The 22,127-nt window shown below is 35.7% G+C and overlaps 1 protein-coding gene across 7 annotated transcripts in view; it reads right to left on the reverse strand.

Annotated features, from left to right (window-relative positions):
- Positions 1-22,127, reverse strand: part of ARHGEF9 (Cdc42 guanine nucleotide exchange factor 9) — a 223,369-nt gene that overhangs the window by 11,387 nt on the left and 189,855 nt on the right. For all 7 annotated transcript variants that reach the window (XM_059385143.1, XM_059385137.1, XM_059385142.1 and 4 more), the window contains one exon: positions 7,788-7,856. In XM_059385143.1, coding sequence (XP_059241126.1) covers positions 7,788-7,856 — 69 coding nt within the window. The remainder of the gene's footprint in view (positions 1-7,787; positions 7,857-22,127) is intronic.

The raw sequence follows: 22,127 nt of genomic DNA on the forward strand, positions 1-22,127 counted from the left end.
GGGAGAAGGGAGTTGGGGGAAATTGGAAGGGGAGGTGAACCATGAGAGACTATGGACTCTGCAAAACAATCTGAGGGGTTTGAAGCAGCGTGGGGTAGGAGGTTGGGGGAACCAGGTGGTGGGTATCAGAGAGGGCACGGATTGCATGGAGCATTGGATGTGGTGCAAAAAATAATGATTATTGTAATGCTGAAAATAAAAAAAATTAAAAAAAGACGTAGTATTATGTTGCATAGGACTAGTGAGATAGGGCACAACTGTGTTCTTATATTAGAAAAATAGTTTCCAAACTTTCACCATTAAATATGATGTTGGCTGTGGATTTGCCATGTATTGTCTGTATTATGTTGACATAGCTCCTTCTATACCTAATTTGATGAGAGTTTTTATCATGAAAGTATATGCTTTTTCAGAATCTATTGAGATGATTAAATGATTTTTATCTTCCTATTAATGTGTTGTATTAATATCTTGCACCTCAATAATGAATCCCACTTGATGATGCTGTATGATCCTTTTAATGTGCTATTCTATTTGGTTAGCTAGCATTTTGCTAAGAAATTTTGCATTAGGAATATTATCCTTTGGGTTTCTTTTCTTATACAGTCCTTATTCGGATTTGGTATTAGTGTAATGCTGGCCTCATAAAATGAGTTTGGGGGTATTCCCTTCTTTTCAATTTTTTTTGAAGAGTTTGAGAAGGATCAACATTCTTTAAATTCTTTGTACAATCCACCAGAAAAACTATCTCTTCTTGGACTTTTCTTTGTTGGAAGGTTTCTGCTTACTAATTCGATCTTTTTTGCTCATTTTTAATATGTTCTTTCTTTGTAATTCAATCTTGATACATTGTATTTTTTTGAAATTATTCATTTCTTCTAGGTCATCAAATTTGTTAGTATGTACTTGTTCACAGAATCACTCTCATGATTCCATTTCTGTGGTATCATATGTAATATCTGATTAATTTCTGATTTTATTTCTCTCCCTCTTTCCTAGTCTAGCTAAAGTTTTGTCAATTTTGTTTATCTTTATGTAAACAAACTCTTGATTTAATTGATCTTTTCTACTGTTTTTCTGGTCTCTACTTCTCCTCTGATCTTTGTTATTTCCTTTTTCCTGCCAACATTGGACTTAAACTTTCTTCTTTTGCTTGTTCCTTGAAGTGTAAATTTACGTTATTTGATTTTTTTCTTTGTGCAAGCACTATGACCATTAGCTTCCCTGCTGGAACTGATTTTGCTACATCCAATAACTTGGTTTTTTGTGTTCTCTTTTACATTTATCTCAAGATTTTTTTTAAATTTCCCTTTTGATTTCTTCTTTAACTCATTGGTTGTTCAGGAGTGTGTTGTTTAATTTCCACATATTTGTGAACTTTCCAGTTTTCCTTCTATTGATTTCTAGTTTCACACCATTGTGGTTGCGTGATACTTGATCTAATTTCAGTCTTCTTAAATTTGTAAGACTTGTTTTGTGACCTAACACAAACTATTGTAGAGCATGTTTCACTTGTCTTGAGAAAATAGCTGCTGCTATATGTCTCTTAGGTCCATTTGGTCTAAATATATTTCCAATTCAATGTTTTCTTAATCATTTTTTGTCTAGGTGATCTATCAACTGTTGCTATTATTATATTTTTATTTCTTCCTTCAGATATGTTAGTATTTGCTCAATATATTTAGGTGCTCCATATTGGGTACATATATAGTTACAATTTATATATTCATGTTCTGGGTACATACATATTATATCTTGATGAATCAACCCTTTATCATTGTATAATGACCTTCTTTGTCTCTTGTGATTTTTTTACTTATAGTCTATTTATCTGTTATAAGGATCAGATAAATACCCTTGCTCTATTTTTGGTTTTCACTTGTGTGGAATATCTTTTTCCATCCCTTAACTTTGAGGCTATGTGTATCCTTAAAGATGAACTTAGTCCTTTGTAGGCAGTGTATAGTTTTGTCTGTTTTTTCTTTTATCTATTCAGCCATTCTATGCACATTGATAAGACAATTGAATCCATTTACATGCTGGGGGGGGTGGGCAAATGGGCTAAATGGGTGATGGGCATTAAAGAAGGCACTTATTGGAATGAGCACTGGGTGTTATATGTAAGTGATGAATCACTAAATTTTACTCTTTTCTAAATTATTTTTATTAACATATAATGTATTCTTTGCCCCAGGGTTATAGGTCTGATTCACCAGGCTTACACATTTCACAGCACTCACCATAGCACATACCCTCCCCAATGTCCATAAACCAACCACCCTAAATTTTACTCTTGAAACCAGTACTACACTACATGCTAACTAACTTGAATTTAAATTAAAAAAAAAATAAATAAATAAACTAGAGGGGTGCCTGGGTGGCTCAGTGGGTTAAAGCCTCTGCCTTTGGCTCAGGTCATGATCCCAGGGTCCTGGGATTAAGCCCCACATTGGGCTCTCTGCTCAGCAGGGAGTCTGCTTCCTTTCCTCTCTCTCTGCCTACTTGTGATCTCTGTCAAATAAATAAATAAAATCTTTAAAAAAAACCTAGAAAAATAATAAAGTAATTATTGATAGGTAAGGACTTACTATTGTCATCGTATTAATTACTTTCTGTTTTGCAATTTTTTTTGTTCTTTTCTTCCTCTCTTCCTATCTTTCTTTATGAATCAATGGTTTTCCTAACTGGTATGATTCGATTAACCTCTTTTGTGTGTGTGTATCTGCTGTTAAGTGCTTCCTTTATTGTTACAATGAGGATTACATAAAACACCTTAGAGTTACAACAGTCCATTTTATGCTGATAACAAACTAACTTTGGATACATAATAAAACTACCATTTTACTCCCCAACCCCACATACTGTGTTTTTGATGCCACAATTTACATCTTTTTATTGTTATTCATTAATAAATTATTATAGTTACAGTTATTTTTAATCACTTTAATCATTTCATACTTTATCCTTATAAATATAAATATAATTAATTAACACACCTCAATATTAGAGTATATTAATTAGAGTATTCTGAATAAAATACTTTCTTTACCTGTATGTTTTATGTTCATGTTACTACTCAGGACCCTTAAATTTCACCTGAAAAATTCCTTTCAGCATTTCTTGTAAGATAAGTCTAGTAGTAATGAACTCTCTCTCTCTCAATATCCAGCTCTCACTCTCTCTCAATCTCTCCTTCTCTCTGGGAAAGTCTTTCTCTCTCTTCATGTCTAAACTTCCCTGGTTATAGTATTCTTGGTTGACAATTTTCTTTTTTAAGAACTTTGAAAGGACATCCCACTCTCTCCTAGTCTGCTAAGTTCCTGCTGAGAAATCTTTGAATAGTCTTATGTGGGTTCCCTTGTATATGAGGATTTTTTCTCTTGCTGCTTTTAATCTTTTCTCTTTGTCTTTGATTTTTGACAGTTTTATAGTGTATCTTGAAGAGCATTTGGGTTGAAATTGTTTGGAAACCAGTGAACTTCGTGAAGCTGAATATTCAAATACCCAACCAGAATTGGAAATTCCTCAGTTGTTACTTCTTTAAACAAGCTTTCTCCCTCTTTTCTTCTCCTGGGAGTCCATGATAACATTTTGCAAAACTGTAGTACAATATTACAACCAGGATATTAACATTGTTACAGGACACAGAGAAGAGATAGGACATTTCTGTATCAGGAAATCACTAGTTACTCTTCCATAACCACATTTCTCTCCTGACCTCTCCACTCCCCCTTAACCATTAGCAATCACTAATCTGTTCCCCATTAGTAAATGACAATGTTTCAAGAATGTTACATAAATGGAGTCATACCATATGAGACTTTTGGGGATTGGCTTTTCTCACTTAGTGTAATTCTTTGGATAGTCACCCAAGTTGCTGCATATAGCAATAGCTGGCTCATTTTTATTCATGAGTAATATTCCATGGCATGGATATTCCATAATTACTCACCCACTGAAAGACATCTGTGATCTTTCCAGATTGGGCTATCATGAACAAAGCTGCTATAAATATTTGTTTAGAGGTGTTTTTTTTTTTTCCTCCAAGATTTTATTTAAATTCAAATTATTTAACATATAGAGGTGTTTTTTGTTTGTTTGTTTTTTGTTCTGTTTTGTTTAGGAAAAGTAATTTTTCATTTCTCTGGGACAACTACCCAGGTATACTTTCTGGGTTATATGGTAGTGGTATGTTTTGTGTCTTAAGAAACCATCATACTATTTTCCAGAGTGGCTGTACCATTTAGCATTCTCACCAGCAAGGTATAAATGATTGAGCTTCTCTAAAACTTTGCCAGCATTTGGTGTTGTCACTATTTTTTATTTTAGCCCTTTTAAGAGGTATATAGTAGCATCTCATTGCGGTTTTCATTTGCATTTCTCCAATGACTTATAATGTTGAACATCTTTTCATATGCTTAACTATCATCCATATAATCCTCTACAGTAAAATATCCATCTTTTGCCCATTTTCTAATTGGAGTGTGTTTTTTTTTTTAACTGCTGAGTTTTGATAGTTTTTTATATATTCTAGATAATAGTGTTTTTCTCAGATACATGGTTTGCAAATATTTTTCCTAGCCTATAACTTGTCTTTTCCTCCTCTTCATGTGATCTTTCATAGAGGAAAAATGTCTATTTTGATGAGGTCCATTTTATCAATTTTTAATTTCATGGTTCAAGCTTTTGGTATGAAGTCTAAGAACTTCTTTGCATAGCACTAGATGAAGATTTTCTCCTTAAAAAAAAAAGTTTTGTAGCTTTAAATTTAAGCCCATTATGTATTTTGAGTTCATTTTTGTAAGGTATGAGTTTAGGTTGAAGTTTATTTTTGATCTATGGCTGAGGCAGCATCTGTTAAAAAGACTACCCTTCCTCCACTAAATTTCTTCTACATCTTTATCAAAAATTACTTGGGTATATTTGTATAGGTCTATTTCTGGTTTCTTTGTTCTCTTCCACTAATACAATATGTCTATCCTTCTCCCAATACCACACTGTCTTGGTTATTGTACCCATATAATTTGTGTCAAAATCAGTATAGACTGAGCACCCCAACTTTACTCTTCTTTTTCAAGATTATTTTAGTTACTTTAGGATGATCATTCGATTTTTGAAATGGTCCTATAGCCTGTGGAGATGGGATCTTTGCTCATGGTCCTATGTAGCTCCATGATGGCAGACTGAAATAGGTTGATAGACTAGGAATTAGTATTAAAATTCCAATATGTTATACATCAGTCTTAAAACTAAGACAGTATAAAAGGTAAACATAAAATGCCTTCCTTGGAGCTAGGCTTTGTCCTCTTTGCTTATCTTACAGATAGACTTCCTCTCCTCCAGAGGAGTTGATAAGGACCCATGGCATTATGGATGAGGTCAGAAGAGAACACTAGAATAATTTCCTATCCAATTACATCTGCCTTAGAGAAATCTTAACAACAATGTTCCCATCACTTCCAGGAAGCGGTCACTGTAAGGGTTAAAGAAACTGGCTTTTATGGGTATCCGGAAGAATTCCCTTCTTGTTCTTCATATGTATAAAACTATTGAATTCCTAGGTTTGACAATTGTTTCCACATGTGTAGTTACCTCGAGTCTCAAAATATATCAGTCATTATAGTCCTGGACTAGGCGAGTCTTGAAAACTAGAAATAGAAATGAAGAAGGATATTTGTAGGAATTTTGCAAGGTTTGAAAATAAATGAGTTTGAAAACTTTAGAATCGTTTAAGGTGGAAAGTTGCCCATGTGAACCAATGTTTAGATACTGGAGAGTAAGAGAGAACCTGAAAGGAATAGTCTTGTGACTAGACAGGTAGAAAAGGAACCTGACACAAAAGCTTGGTATGAGTGAGCTGGATTATTTTGCAATTTGTTGTTTTATGGTTGTTCTTGTGCTTTAAGAGTTCATAGTGAAAGCAAACAAACAAACCAAAAAATAAACAACAAACACACACACACACACACGCACACACAAACAGCCAGCCTCAGATAGGCTTGAGGGAATCTGAATTGAGGTAAATGGGTCCCATCCCATCATGAATGCCACTGTGGTGAGGACGGTGGAGGGGATCAGAGTAAGAGAAGTTCAAGGTTTAAGAGCCTCCAGGAAACAGGAAGCTATTAACACAGTAGCCTCTTTATAGCTTGAGGATTCCCCAACTGACTGGGATTCTGTTCTGCTTATATCTATGTCTAAGGAAGGAGCACAGTCTCTCATAGGGCTGCCCTAGTCATCCAGATCATAGCTCCACTGACATTAATTCCAGATAGCTTTCTAACACTATTTCTCATGTTTTCATTCCCAGGAGGTTAGGAGTGATTGCCTTTAATTCCCTGTCTGAAGATAATCACATTTTCAAGATGAGAGAAAGAGCCAGTGAGTGCCTCCCAAGGGCAAGAAACAATAAACAGTAAAAACTAGGTGCACTGTTTAATTGGAGATCAGATATTCACAGGCACACAGCTTCCTTGGTGGAAAGGAGCTTCATTTGGGAATAACTAAGGGTGCTTTATGTGGTCACTAGAATTTCAGGCAACTTGAATCTAATCATTTTGTATGGTGACTCATTCTGAATTAAAGAGACTACTTAGAAAGCAGAGGAAGGGGCTGGGGAAAGTGAGGTCTCATTAAGATCACCTACACGTGGGGAAAATGACAGTGGTGGTCAGTAACAGAAGCAACTGTCAGTAATTGAGGTGAGACAAAAAAGTGAGCTGTTCTTTCCCAGCATGGAGAGCCAGCAGAACCCTGAGATAGTGGGGTAAGAACAGTGGACTTATAATCAAGATGAGTTAAGTTCACAATCACTTCACCCCAAAGATCTTATTTCCTCATCTGAAAATGAGGCTAATAATGCCTTCCTTTTCAGAAGTAGCATAAAGATAAAATTAAAGAACTTACATAAAATGACTGGTACTGAAGAGGCTTCATGAATTACTTTCTTTTGTTCAACTAAGCATTTTAATTATGTCTACTTCATGAAAAATGAGAAAATAAAGCTTCATTTGATAATAAAATTGATTCTTAAGGTATTTAGATATTTTCTTTTTTGAGAGAGAGAGAGAGCACGCACTAGTGTGGGCCCATGGGGGTAGGGTGGGAAGGAAGGGTCAGAGAGAGAGAGAGTATTTCAAGCAGGCTCCAAATCCAGTATGGAGCCCAATGTGGGGCTCTATCTTAAGACCTGAGGATCATGACCTGAGCCAAAATCAAGAGTAAGACAATCAACAGACTGAGCCTCCCAGGTGCCCCTATTTTCCTTTTTTAAAGTACTTTAGTTTATGGTTCAGAGAAAGAGAATGAACATCTGAATCTTCTGTCTTGGTTCAGTATGCAGTTCTCCATCCTGATTTGAAACTCCTAATCTTGAAAATGCCCACAAGCAAATGAAAGAAAATCGTATACATATTCCCAATATACTTATTAATAAAATTTATAATTATTATGGACTGTCTCTAAATTGTGAATAAAGTTTAGCTTTTCTCTCTCTTTTACTTATGTAAAAAGGAAAAGAAATAGAAATTCTATTTTTTCCTGTACCCAAAGAACTATCTTTGGACCTAACTACCTTACAGTATTTACTCCTAAGACTTATGTCTTTAGGACCATTTGCCACCTCTTATCAGGGACACCTGGAAACCCAAACACTCACCAACACAGTAAGTGAAAGTCAGCCTGGAAACAAACCTACAGATAAGCAAATCACATAGTTTATGGCTTCCCAGTCTCACAAAGAGAGTAAGTGGGGCTGCTGGGGTGGTGGTGGTTATAGGCAGCTTTACCTTTTTGTTTAGGGACTTTTCTCACAGTCATTGCAGCCTGCCTCTTCTGGTTTTCAGAAATTTCAAAGCCTATAACATAAAAATACATGATTCTGTTATAAAAACATAGACCTTTCTTAAATGTAAAATTAGTACAACTTTTCTGAAAGAGTGATTTTGGCAAGATATAGCAAAAGTCTTGAAAAACAAATAAATAAATAAATGGTGAGCGCTTGAACAAATATTTAGCTATAGCAATGCATTTCATAGTAAACAGAGGCAAAAAAAAATGAGACCATGAGTTAAGAAATTGTTAAATGAAGAATGGATGAATAAAGTTTGGTGTGAAGTGGAAAACTATTTCTCAACCACAAGCAAAAACATAAACAATAATGAGTCAAAAAATAAGAGATTACAATAAGAGATTTTTTTAAGTCTCAAAAGGAAGAAAAAATCAATAGCAAAAATTAATGAAGTAACAGAAATGTCTATTTAAGTCCTTTGTCCATTTTTAAAATTAAGTTATTTGATATTTTGCTACTGAGTTGTAAGAGTTCCTTATATATTTTGGAAATTAACCTTCTATCAAACATATAATTTGCAAAGATTTCACATGCCATAGGTTGCCTTATCATTCTGTTCCTTTGCTGTGCAAAAGCATTTTATTTTTCTGTAGTTTTGTTTTGTTGACTGTGCTTCTGGTATCGTATCCAAAAAAAAATCATTACCAAGATCAATGCCAAGAAGCTCTTTCCCTATGTTTTCTTCTAGGAGTTTCACAGTTTTGGGTCATACAATCATGTCTTTGACACATTTTGAGTTAGTTTTCATGTATGGTATAAGGTAGGAAATCAACTTCATTTTTTTGCATGTGGATGTCCAGTTTTCCCAGCAACATTTATTGAAGAAAACTCCTTTCCCAATTGTGTATTCTTGGTACTATTGCCAAAAATACATTAACTGTATATGTGTGGGTTTATTTCAAAGCTCTCTATCTTATTCCATTGGTCTATATCCTATATTTATGTCAGTACCACAGTGTTTTAATTCATGTAGATTTGTAATATATTTTCACATGATACCTTCAGCTTTGTTCTCCTTTCTCAAATATCTTTAGCTATGATGGGTCTTTTGTGGTTCCACATGAATTTTAGGATTGTTAATTCCATTTTGGTAAAAAATACCATTAGAATTTTGATAAGTTCACATTAAATTTAGAGCTAACATTGGGTAAAATGGATATTTTAACAATATTGTCTGTTTATTTATGTGTTCTTTAATTTCTTTCAGCAAGATTTTATATTTTTGGTGTATGGTCTCTTACCTCCTTGGTTTATTCCTAAGTATAATCACATCCATCTTGATGTGATTATAATTGATACTGTTTGCTTCATTTCTTCTTCACATAGTTCATTGTTAGTTTATAGAAACACAACTGATTTTTGTATGTTGATTTTGTACCCTTCAACTCTACTGAATTCATTTATTAGATAAAAAAGCCTTTTTTTTTTTCCTGTGGAGTCTTAAAGGATTTCTATATATAAAATAATAGCATCTACAAACAGAAATAATTTTACTTCTTCCTTTCCCATTTGGATGCCTTTGATTTATTTATTTTTTCTTGCTTAATTTTCCCTCGCTAGGACTTCCACTATTATGTTGAATAGAAGTGGTGAAAATGGGCATCCTTTTCTTGTCATTGATCTATGAGAAAAAGCTTTTAGTTATTCCCCCATGAGTATGATGTTAGCTGTAGGCCTTTCCATAGACCTTTATTATGTCCACGTAAATTCCTTCTATACAGACTTTAATGTGAGTTTTTTATCAGGAAAAAATGATAACTTATGTCAAATCCTTTTTTCTGCATTTATAGCTATGATGATGTGATTTCTACCTTTCATTTAATTTTATCACATTAATAGATTTGCATGTTAAGCCATCATTGCATCCCAGGGACAAATATGACTTGGTCATGGTGTATGATCTTTCATGGTGCTGCTGAATTCTGCTTGTTTTTTTTTTTAAATATTTTATTTATTTATTTGACAGAGATCACAAGTAGACAGAGAGGAAGGCAGAGAGAGAGGAAGGGAAGCAGGCTCCCAGCTGTGCAGAGAGCCCGATGTGGGGCTTAATCCCAGGATGCTGGGATCATGACCTGAGCCGAAGGCAGAGGCCTTTACCCGCTGAGCCACCCAGTCGCCCCTGTTGCTGTCTTATCAAAGATAGTTTCATGTGTTCATTAGTGATACTGGTCTTTAGTTTTTTTTTAATATTTAATTTTTTATTTTTTATAAACATATAATATATTTTTATCCCCAGGGGTACAGGTGTGTGAATCGCCAGGTTTACACACTTCACAGCACATACCCTCCCCAATGTCCATAACCCCACCCCACTTCTCCCAACCCCCCTCCCCCCAAGCAACCCTCAGTTTGTTTTGTGAGATTAAGAGTCACTTATGGTTTGTCTCCCTCCCAATCCCATCGTGTTTCATTTATTCTTCTACTATCCACTTAAGCCCCCATGTTGCATCACCACTTCCTCCTATTAGGGAGATCATATGATAGCTGTCTTTCTCCGATTGACTTATTTCGCTAAGCATGATACGCTCTAGTTCCATCCACGTTGTCACAAATGGCAAGATTTCATTTCTTTTGATGGCTGCATAGTATTCCATTGTGCATATATAACACATCTTGTTTATCCATTCATCTGTTGATGGACATCTAGTTCTTTCCATAGTTAGGCTATTGTGGACATTGCTGCTATAAACATTCGGGTGCACGTGCCCCTTCAGATCACTATGTTTGTATCTTTAGGGTAAATACCCAGTAGTGCAATTGCTGGGTCTTTAGTTTTTTGTTGTTTTTTTTTTGTTTTGTTTTGTTTTGTTTTGTTTTGCTTCTTTGTTTTTGTACTGGAAGACTTAATATTGTTAAAATATCCATTCTGGTGAAGTTTATCTACAAATTCAAAGCAATCCTATCAAAACTCTCTAGTTCCATTTATACAAGGTATGAGTAAGTTCTGTAGATCTGCTGTATAACACTGAGCCTATGATTCATATTACTATATTATGCACTTAAAAATGTGTTAAAAGTATAGAGTTCACGGTGTTTTTATCACATAATAAAACAGGGTAGAGGTTTCCCCACAAAGGAGAAGAAATTCTCTCTCAGCTTAAGCCCATGTATGCAGAGTCTCAACCGTCTCATGACCCTCCTGCCTATAGATGACAGCTTTGGACTATGCCCATAAGTTTGAGCCTGCCCTTGATCTTGCATTTGACTGCCTGCTCCATAGATATTGGAGTTCATTAGCCAGGTTTTGTAATCACATAAGCCAATTCCTAGAATAAATCTCTTAATAATACATTGTCTATGAGTTATGCTTCTCTGGTTGAACCCTGATTGACAGAAGGAATTATAGTTAGATTCTATATTCCTCATCTAGAGAGTTATTTGTGATAAATTAAATTAAAAAAAAACAAGTTATAGAGTAATATGTTTGCTATAATTTTATAAGTAAAAAAGTTTTTAAAAAGCCTTATCTGTATATATGCTTATATGAACATAAGTATGGAAATAGGCATACCACAATTATACTGATTATCTCACAGAGCATAGGAGTGACAGAGAAGGGAAAATAATGTTAAACTTTATTAGACTTTGGTATGTGTTTAAATGGTTATTAAGGCCATGTATTCATTTTATCATTAAAAGAGAAAAAATAAAAAGCAAAACAAAACACTATGGTAAATGCATATGACAGCCATAAAAATAATAATTAAAAATATTAATCTCAGGAGAGGCAAGATGGCAGAGGAGTAGGGGACCCTGTTTCCAACCAACCCTCTGTATTTAGCTAGATATCTAACAAATCATTCTGAACACCTACAAAATAAGCCTGAGAGGTAAGAATATATATCTGGGTCTCTATAATCAGAAAAACACTGCCTGTCACCAGGTAGAAAGGGCAGAGTTGTGAATCTGCGGGAAGATATCAGAAGATAAACAGAAGGGGGAGGGAGCCTCCATAAGCTGGTTCCTGGAAATTTATGTAATACCAGAGTGCAAAAGCCTCCTGTGCCAGGGACGGAAAAAAATCACAGAACAGTAGCAGCCAGGAAAGGGCTTTAGAGTGGCACCCAGACATGATCCAGGAGCTGTGGGTTGTGCATGGTTGCTCCTAGTTTTAGAAGCACAAAAGGCAGGGGCATGCCAGGGCACCTGGAATGCCCTCTGAGAGAGTCACGGTGGGTGCACACCATCAGAGACAGCAGAAACGGAAACTGTGTTCTGGAGGGTTTAGTGAAGAGAGCAGACATCAAATTCTCTGCTCTAGGACAGATGTTTGGGTGTGGCCATTTTTGCTCTGACCCTTGGAAGAGGTGCAGAAAGCTGCCAGAGAACAAAAGCTCAAAAAAATGGGTTTCCACTGAGACCAGCATTTCCCCAAAGGGAGCAGTGCAAATCTGCCCAAGCAGGGTTGTCTGAGAAACAGTGTGGTAGGACCCTCCCTAAGAAAACAGGCTGGAAGAACAAGAGGACCACAACTTTGTGTTCCCCATAAGACTGTAAAATCCCAACACCAGGGGAAAATAGTATATTGAGCTCTAGGCATTTCCTCACAGCTTGTTTATTTTTCAGATACAACTCTCTTTTACTTTTTATTCTTTCACTTATGCTTCTTCTGTTTTTTTTTTCTTTTTACCTTGTTCTTATTTAAACTAGATATTTAAGATATCAATATTGAAGATATCAACTTAGATTTCATAGTAGCCTTTTAACTTGTACTTTTTTACACCTATATTTTTATAGATATATGTTTCATTATAGTTCTTTATTCCCTTACTCAGTACTTATATATATGTATACATATATATGTATATATATATGTGTGTGTTTGTGTGTATGTATATATACATACACACACATATATGTATATAAATACATATAAATACACATATATACATATATACACATATATATGTGTCCATACACACACACACATTATATTTTACTTATAATTTTAGGAAGTAATGTTCTCTAACAAACAGACCAAAATACACTCAGGAAAAACTGAAACATCCAAATTTGTCCACACTGAGAGATTATATGCCCCCTTCCTCTCACCCCCTTTTTAATTTTTTTAAATTTTATAAATATTATTCTTGTTTTTCATTTTGGTTATTTTTTTGGTGGTGGCTTCTGACCACTCCATATTTTCCTAGGGTGCATTTAGCTTGGGTCACGGTTGATATTTTGGGGTCTGTACATTCCTTCAACCAACCCTCAAAACAATGACTAGGAGGAGAAACTCCCAACAAAGAAAAGAACCAGAGACAATGGTCTCTGCCACGTATATAATGGATATGGACATAAGCAAAATATTAGAGATAGATTTCAGGGTAGCAATTATGAAGTCAATAGCGAGGCTTGCAAAAAGCATTAGCAACAATATAAAATCTATAAGGGCAGATATGAGATCTAATCTGGCCAAACTTAAAAATGCTATGAATGTGATGTACCCTAAACTGGATATTCTAACAGGCAGGGTAAATGAGGCAGAATAACAAAATAGTAATCTAGAGGATTGGCTGACAGGAAGGAAGGAAGCCAAGGAGAATAGGGATAAGCAGCCAGAAGTCCATGAGATCAGACTTAGAGAGATCAATAGTGCTATGAAATGATCCTATGTCAGAATTATTGGAATTCCTGATGGGGTGGCGAGAGAAGACTAGAAGGTATATTTGAGAAAATCACAGCTGAGAACTTCCCTAATCTGGGGAACAAAACAAGAATTTGTGTCCAAGAGGCAGAGAGGACCCCTCCCAAGATCAATAAAAATAGACCAACACCCCGGCATATAATAGTGAAAGTTGCAAATCTTAGAGCCAAGGAAGCTATGCTCGGAGCAGTTAGGGGAAAGAGATGTCTTAGGTACAGGGAGGAATATCAGAATAATATCAGAACTGTCCACAGAGACCTGGTAAGCCAGAAAGGGCTGGCAAGACATATTCAGGGTACTAAATGAGAAGAACATATAGCCAAGAATACTTTATTCCATAAGGCTGTCACTCAGAATGTACAGAGAGACAAAGAGATCCTAGGAACAGCAGAATCTAAAGAATATGTGACCACCAACCAAAGAGATGTAGAGGGGTTGTCTCCCCTCCCAATCCCATCTTGTTTCATTTATTGGGGAGGGTATGTGCTGTTGAGTGCTGTGAAGTGTGTAAACCTGGCGATTCACAGATCTGTACCCCTGGGGATAAAATTATATTATATGTTTATAAAAAATAAAAAATTTAAAATAAAAAGAGATGTAGAGGGACATTATATCTTCTATTTAAAGGGTCTACCTAACAAGAAAATCTAACAATCATAAATATCTATGCCCCCAACGTGGGAGCAGCCAACTAATTAAGCCAACTGTTAACCAAAATAAAGAATCATATTGATAATAATACATTAATAGGAGAACTCAACACTCCACTCTCAGCAATGGATAGATCATCCAACAGAATATCAACAAAGAAACAAGGCTTTGAATGACACATTGGACCAGATGGATTTCATAGATAAATATAGAACATTCCACCCTAAAGCAACAGAATACTCATTTCTCTCGAACGCACAAGGAACTTCCCCCAGAATAGACCACATAACAGTTCACAAATCAGGTCTCAATTGATACCAAAAGACTGAGATTATTCCTCGAATGTTATCAGGTCACAATGCTTTGAAACTAGAACTCAGTCACAAGAAAAAAATTGGAAGGAATTCAAACATGTGGAAGTTAAAGAGAATTATGCTAAGGAATGAATGAATCAACCAGAAAACTAAAGAAGAACTTAAATAATTCATGGAAATCAATGAGAATGAAAACACATTGGTCCAAAACCTACAGGATACTACAAAGGCAGTACTAAGGAGGAAATATATAGCCATACAGGCCTTTCTCCAAAAATTAGAAAAACCCCAAATGCACAAGCTAACCTTACACCTGAAGTACCTGGAGAGAGAAGAGCAAATAAAACCTAAGCCAAGCAGGAGAAGAGAAATCACAATGATCAGAGCAAAGATCAATGGAATAGAAACCAGAAAAACAGTAGAACAGATCAATGAAACTAGAAGATGGTTCTTTGAAAGAATTAATAAAATCAATAAACCTCTGGTAGACTTATCCAAAAGAAAAGAGAAAGGACCCAAATTAATAAAATCACGAATGAAAGGGGAGACATAATGATTAACATCTAGGAAGTAGAAAGAATTATTAGAAATTATTACCAGCAGCTACATGCTAACAAATTAAGGAACCTGGAAGAAATGGATGCCTTCCTAGAAACTTATAAACTATCAAGACAGAAACAGGAAGAAATTGGGAATCTGAACAGACCAATAACCTGTAAGGAAATTGAAGCAGTTATCAAAAAACCTCCTAACAAACAAGAGTCCAGGGCCAGATTCCCCAGAATTCCCAGGGGAATTCTAACAAATATTTAAAGAATAAATCATACCTATCCTACTGAAGTTGTTTCAAAATATAGAAACAGAAAGGAACACTTCAAAGCTTGTTCTATGAGGCCAACATTACCCTGATCCCAAAACCAGGCAAAGACCCCATCAAAAAGGAGAATTATAGGCCAATATCCCTGGTGAACATGGATGCCTAAATACTCAAGAAGATTATAGCCAATAGGATCCAACAGTACATTAAAAGAATTATCCATCATGAGAAGGTACATTTTATTCCTGGGATGCAAGTGTGGTTCAACATTCACAGATCAATCAACGTGATAGAGCACATTAATAAAACAAAAGACAAGAACCATATGATCCTTTAAAATGATGTATCAAAAGGATTTGACAAAATGTAGCCTTCTTTTTGGATTAAAACCCTTGAGAATGTAGGGTTGGGGTAACATTGGTCAATTTCATAAAAACCTTGTATGAAAAGCCCACACTGAACATCATTCTCAATGGGAAAAGCAGAGAACTTTTCCCTTAAGGTCAGGAACATGACAGAGATGCCAACTCTCACCACTATTGCTCAACATAGTTCTAGAAGTCCTAGAATTAACAACCAAACACCAAAAGAAATAAAAGTCATTCAAATTGGCAAAGAACAAGTCAAAAATCTCTTTTCACAGATGACACCATACTTTATATGGAAAACCCAACAGACTCCACCACAAATTACTAGAACTCATATAGCAATTCAGCAATATGGTGGGATACAAAAATCAATGCACAGAAATCAGTTACTTTTCAATACATTAATACTATAAGTGTAGAAAGTAATTAAGGAATACTTCCATTTACAAGAGCACCAAAAACCATAGGATACTTAGCAATAAACCTAAACAAAGAGGTAAACTATAGAACACTTATGAAAAAAATTGAGGAAGGCACAAAGAGATGGAAAAACTTCCAATGCTCATGAATCAGAAGAGCAAATATTGTTAACTATGCTGCCCAGAGCAATCTACACTTTCAGTGCCATCCAAATCAAAATATCAATAACATTTTTCAAAGAGCTGGAATAAACAATCCTAAAATTTGTGTGGAAGCAGAAAAGACCCCAAATCGCCAAGGAAATGTTGAAAAAGAAAAACAAAGCTGGGAGCACCATGTTGCCTGATCTCAAGCTATCTTACAAAGTTGTGATCACCAAGACAGCATGGTACTGGTACAAAAACACACACATAGATCAACGGAACAGAATAGAGAGCCCAGATATGGACCCTCAACTCTATGGTCAACTAATCTTTGACAGGGCAGGAAAAAATATCTCATTGAAAAAACACAGTCTCTTCAATAAATGGTGCTGGGAAAATTGGACAGCTATATACAGAAGGAAGGAAGGAAGAATTCTGGGGAAGGAAACAAGAATTTCTCTCCAAGAGGCAGAGAGGACCCCTCCCAGGATCAATTCTCTTATACCATACACAAAGATAAACTCAACGTAATACAGGTATACATCAAAATCCTAGAGGAGAACTCAGGCAGTAACATTTTTGACATTGGGCACAGCAACTTCTTTCAAGACACATCTACAAAGGCAAGGGAAACAAAGCAAAAATGAACTTTCAGGACTTCAACAAGATAAAAGCTATCCCAAAGATACAGATGTAGTGAAAAGAATGGCCATATGCACCTCAATGTTCATAGCAGCAATGCTCATAATAGCCCATCTGTGGATGGAGCCGAGATGCCCTTCGGTAGATGAATGGATAAAGAAGATGTGGTCCATATATACAATGGAATATTACTCAGTCATCAGAAAGGATCAATACTCAATTTTTGCATCAACATGGATGGGACTGGAGAAATTATGCTGAATGAAATAAGTACAGAAAGTCAATGATCTTATGGTTTCACTTACTTATGGAACACAAGGAACGGCATGGAGGATATTAGGTGAAGGAAGGGAAGAATGAAAGGGGGGAATTAGAGGGGGAGATGAATATTGAGAGACTATGGACTCTGAGAAACAAACTGACAGTTTTAGCAAGGAGGGGATCAGGGGATGGTTTGGCCCAGTGATGGGTATTAAGGAGAGCATGTTTTGCATGGAGCACTGGGTGTTACATGTAAACAATGACTCTTGGAACACTACATCAAAAACGAATGACATACTACATAGTGACTAACATAACATAATAAAAAACAATAAATAAAGGGTGCTGGTATTCAAGATCTATAAAGAACTTCTCAAACTCAACACACACACATACACACACACACACACACACACACATACACACAAATCAAGAAAAAATAGGCAGAAGACATGAACAGACACTTCTCCAAGGAAGACATACAAATGGCTAACAGACACATGTTCTGTTCAACATCACTAGCCATCAGGGAAATTAAAATTAAAACTACAATGAGACACCACCTTACACCACCTAGAATGGCAAAAAGTAACAAGGCAGGAAACAACAAACACTGGCCAGAAGGTGGAGAAATGGGAACGCTCTTACACTATTGATGGGAATGCAAAGTGGTCCCGCCACTCTGAAAAACAGTATAGAGGTTCCTCAAGATGTTAAATATACAGCTACCCCATGACTCAAAAATTGCACTACTAGGTATTTAACCCAAAGATACAGATGTAGTGGAAAGAAGGGGTATCTTCACCCCAATGCTCATAGCAGCGTGTACAGAATAGGCAAAATGTGGAAGGAGCTGAGATGTTCTTCCAAAGGGGAATGGATAAAAGAAGATTGGGGTATATATATACAGTGGAATATTTATCAGCCATGAGAAAGGATGAATACCTACTATTCATATCAACATCAATGGAACTGGAGGGGATTATGCTAAGTGAAATAAGTTAAGTGGAGAAAGACAATTATCATATAGTTTTACCCATATGTGGAACCTTAGAAATAACAGAAAATCATACAGGCAGGGAGGGAAACCTGAAGGGGGGCAGTCATATGGGGAAACAAACCATGAGAGAATATGGACTCTGGGAAATAAACTGAGGGTTTCAGAGGAGGACGGGTATGGGGTGATGGGGTATCTAGGTCATGGGTATTAATGAGGGCATGTGTTGGTGTGGGTACTGGTGTTTTTTGCAACTAATGAATCATTGAAGATACATCTAAAACCAGTGATGTAATATAAGGTGGTTAACTAAACATAATCTTAAAAAAAATACTTACTGATTTATGGCATAGAAATGCAACTGATATCTGTACAATGATTTCATAACCTGCCCCTTTGCTGAATTCCTGTATGAGTTCTAACAATTTTTTGGTGGAATCTTTTGGGTTTTCTACATAAGAGTATCATGTCATCTGTAAAAAATGAAAGTTTTACTTATTCTTTGCCAATTTGGATGCCTTTTATTTCTTTATGTTGCCTGGTTCCTGAGGTTAGGACTTCCAGTACTATGCTGAATAGCAGTGCTGAGATTGGGCATCCCTGTCATGTTACTGACCTTAGGGGAAAAGCTCTCCATCTTTCCCCAATGAGGATGATATTCACTTTTCTTCATATATGGCTTTTATGATATTGAGGTATGTTCCCTCTATCCCTATACTGCAGAGAGTTTTAATCAAGAAAGTATACTGTATTTTGCCAAATGCATTTTCTGCATCAATTGAGAAGAGCATATGGTTCTTGTCCTCACTTTTATTAATGTGGTGTATCACACTGATATGCAGATGTTGAGCCACACTTGAAACCCAGGAATAAATCCCACTTAGTCACGGTGAATAATCCTTTTTATGTATTGTTGGATCCTACTGGCTACTATCATGGTGAAAATTTTGGCATCCATGTTTGTCAGGGACATTGTTCCGTAATTCTCATTTTTCAGAAGAAAGAGAAATTAAGGAATTGATCCCATTTACAATTGCACTAAAACTCATAAGATACCTGGGAATAAACCTAACCAAAGAGATAAAGATGTGTACTCTGAAAACTATAGAACACTTAGGAAAGAAATTGAGGTAGACACAAAGAAATGGAATAACATTTATTGCTCATGAATTAGAAGAATAAATACTGTTGAAATGCCTATGCTACCTAAAGCAATCACACATTCAATGAGTCCCTATCAAAAATACCATCAGCAATTTTCATAAAGTTGGAACAAACAATCCTAAACATTGTATGTAACCAGAAAAGACTCCAAATAGCCAAAGGAATGTTGAAAAATAAAATTAAACCTGGTGGCATCAAATTCCAGGCTTCATGCTATATTATAAAGCTGTAATCATCAAGGCAGTATGGTACCAGCACAAAAACAGACACAAGATCTACGGAACAGAACCCAGAACCCAGAAATGGAGCTTCAACTATATGATCAACCAATCTTTAACAAAGCAGGAAAGACCGGGCGTCTGGGTGGCTCAGTGGGTTAAGCCGCTGCCTTCGGCTCAGGTCATGATCTCAGGGTCCTGGGATCGAGTCCCGCATTGGGTTCTCTGCTCACTGGGGAGCCTGCTTCCTCCTTCTCTCTCTGCCTGCCTCTCTGACTACTTGTGATCTCTCTCTGTCAAATAAATAAATTAAATCTTTAAAAAAAAAAAGCAGGAAAGACCATGGAATGGAAAAACGTTCCTTCAATAAATGGTATTGGGACAATTGGACAGCCATATGCAGAAGAAACTAGATAATTTTCTTACACCATACACAAAAACAAACTCAAAATGGATGAATGACTTAAATGTGAGACAGGAATCCATCAAAATCGTAGAGAACACTTCTTTGATCTTGGCCACAGCAACTTCTTGCTCAAGATGTCTTCAAAGGCAAGGGAGACAAAAGCAATAATAAACTTTTTGGACTTCATCAAGATAAAAAAACTTCTGCACAGCAAAAGAAACAATCAACAAAGCGAAAAGACAACCTACAGAAAGGAGAAGATATTTGCAAATGTCTTATCAGATAAAGGGTTTGTATCCAAGTTTCATAAGGAAGTTATTAAACTCAACACCCAGAAAAGAAAAAAATCTAGTCAAGAAATGGGCAGAAGACATGAGCAGATACATCTCCAAATAAGACATAAAAATGGCCAACAGACACATGAAAAAATGTTGCAAATCCCTTGGCATCAGGGAAATACAAATCAAAGCTACAATGAGATCCCATCTCACACCAGTCAGACTGGTAAAATTAACTTATGAGGAAACAAGGATGTTGGCAAGGATGTGGAGAAAGGTGAACCTTCTTACACTGTTGGTGGGAATGAAAGCTGGTACAGACATTCTGGGAAGTTCCTCAAGAAGTTAAAAATAGAGCTACCCACAACCCAGCAACTGCACTACTAGGTATTTATCCAAAAGATATAAACATAGTGACCTGAAGAGGCACCTCAATCTTTATAGCAGCAATGTCCACAATAGCTAAACTATGGAAAGAGCCCATATGTCCACCAATAGATGAATCAATAAAGAAGGTGTGGTATGTATGTATGTATGTATGTATATGTGTATGTATGTGTGTGTGTGTGTATATATATATATGGAAATAGAGGGTATTATTGTGGGTGAAATAAGTCAGAGAAAGGCTAATACCATATAATTTCACTCATATGTAAAATTTAAGAAACAAAACATATGAACATAGGGGTAGGGAGGGAAACATAAAGTAACATAAAATTAGAGAGAGAGAAAAACCATAAGAGACCTTTAACTATAAGAAACAATCTGAGTTGGCTGGAAGGGAGGAAGATGGGGGGATGGGGTAACTTGGTGATGGGCATTAAGGAGGGCATGTGGTATAATTAGCAGTTAGTGTTATATCTCACTGATGAATAACTGAACTCTACCTCTGAAACTAATAATATACTATATGTTAATTGACTTTAAATAAAATAACACAAATTTAAAAAACAAATGATTTAGAGAAATGCTAATGATATGATATTAAATGTAAAATGAGGATATAAAATTAGAACTGTTCATCATGGAGAGGTAGAGTTTGGGGGAGACATAAAAAAAGATTCAGCCATCTTAGCCCTAGTATTTTATTTACACACAATAGAACAGGAAAGAAATATATCAAATATTTACAAAAGTTATCTCTTTCTGGGTAGAATGTTTTAATGTGATTTTTAATTTTCTATTTTTCTGTGTTTTTCCCCAAAATTGCCTACAACAAAAGTGGTATCATTGTAATTAGAAAAAAAAGAATGTTTTAGAAAAGATAATATAGGTTTGTCAGAAAGTAATTTCTGTAGCTCCATCCATGTCATTGCAAATGGCAAGTTTTTGTTATTTTTTATGGTTAAGCAATATTCCTGTGTGTGTGTGTGTGTACTACATCGTGGAAGGAGCTTGAGTGTATTATACTGAGCTAAATAAATCAGAGAAAGACAAATACCATATTATTTAATGTTGAATTTAAGAAAAAAATGAGAATAGGGGGGACAAAAGAGAGAAGGAAACCAGAAAGAGATTTTTAAAATATAGAGATCAAAGAAATTGTTATCAGAAGGGTGGTGGTCTGGTGGAGGGGTTAAAGAGGTGATGGGAATTAAGGAGTACAGTTTTTATAACAAGCATATGGTGCTGTGTGTAGGTGCAGAATCACTAAATTGTACACCTGAAATTAACATTGTACTTTATGTTAACTATCTGGAATTTAAATTAAAACTTGAAAAAATATTTAAAAAAATACTTTCTGGAGGCTTTTTTATTAGAAGCAGATTCTTTTTTTTCTTTTTTCAGCAGTATCCCATTGTGATTTTATTTATTTATTGATTGATTGATTGATTTTTAATTTTTTATAAACATGTATTTTTATCCCCAGGGGTACAGGTCTGTGAATCACCAGGTTTACACACTTCACAGCACTCACCAAAGCACATACCCTCCCCAATGTCCATAAT

Source organism: Mustela nigripes, chromosome X (genome assembly GCF_022355385.1).
Source record: "Mustela nigripes isolate SB6536 chromosome X, MUSNIG.SB6536, whole genome shotgun sequence".
Taxonomy (NCBI): domain Eukaryota; kingdom Metazoa; phylum Chordata; class Mammalia; order Carnivora; family Mustelidae; genus Mustela; species Mustela nigripes.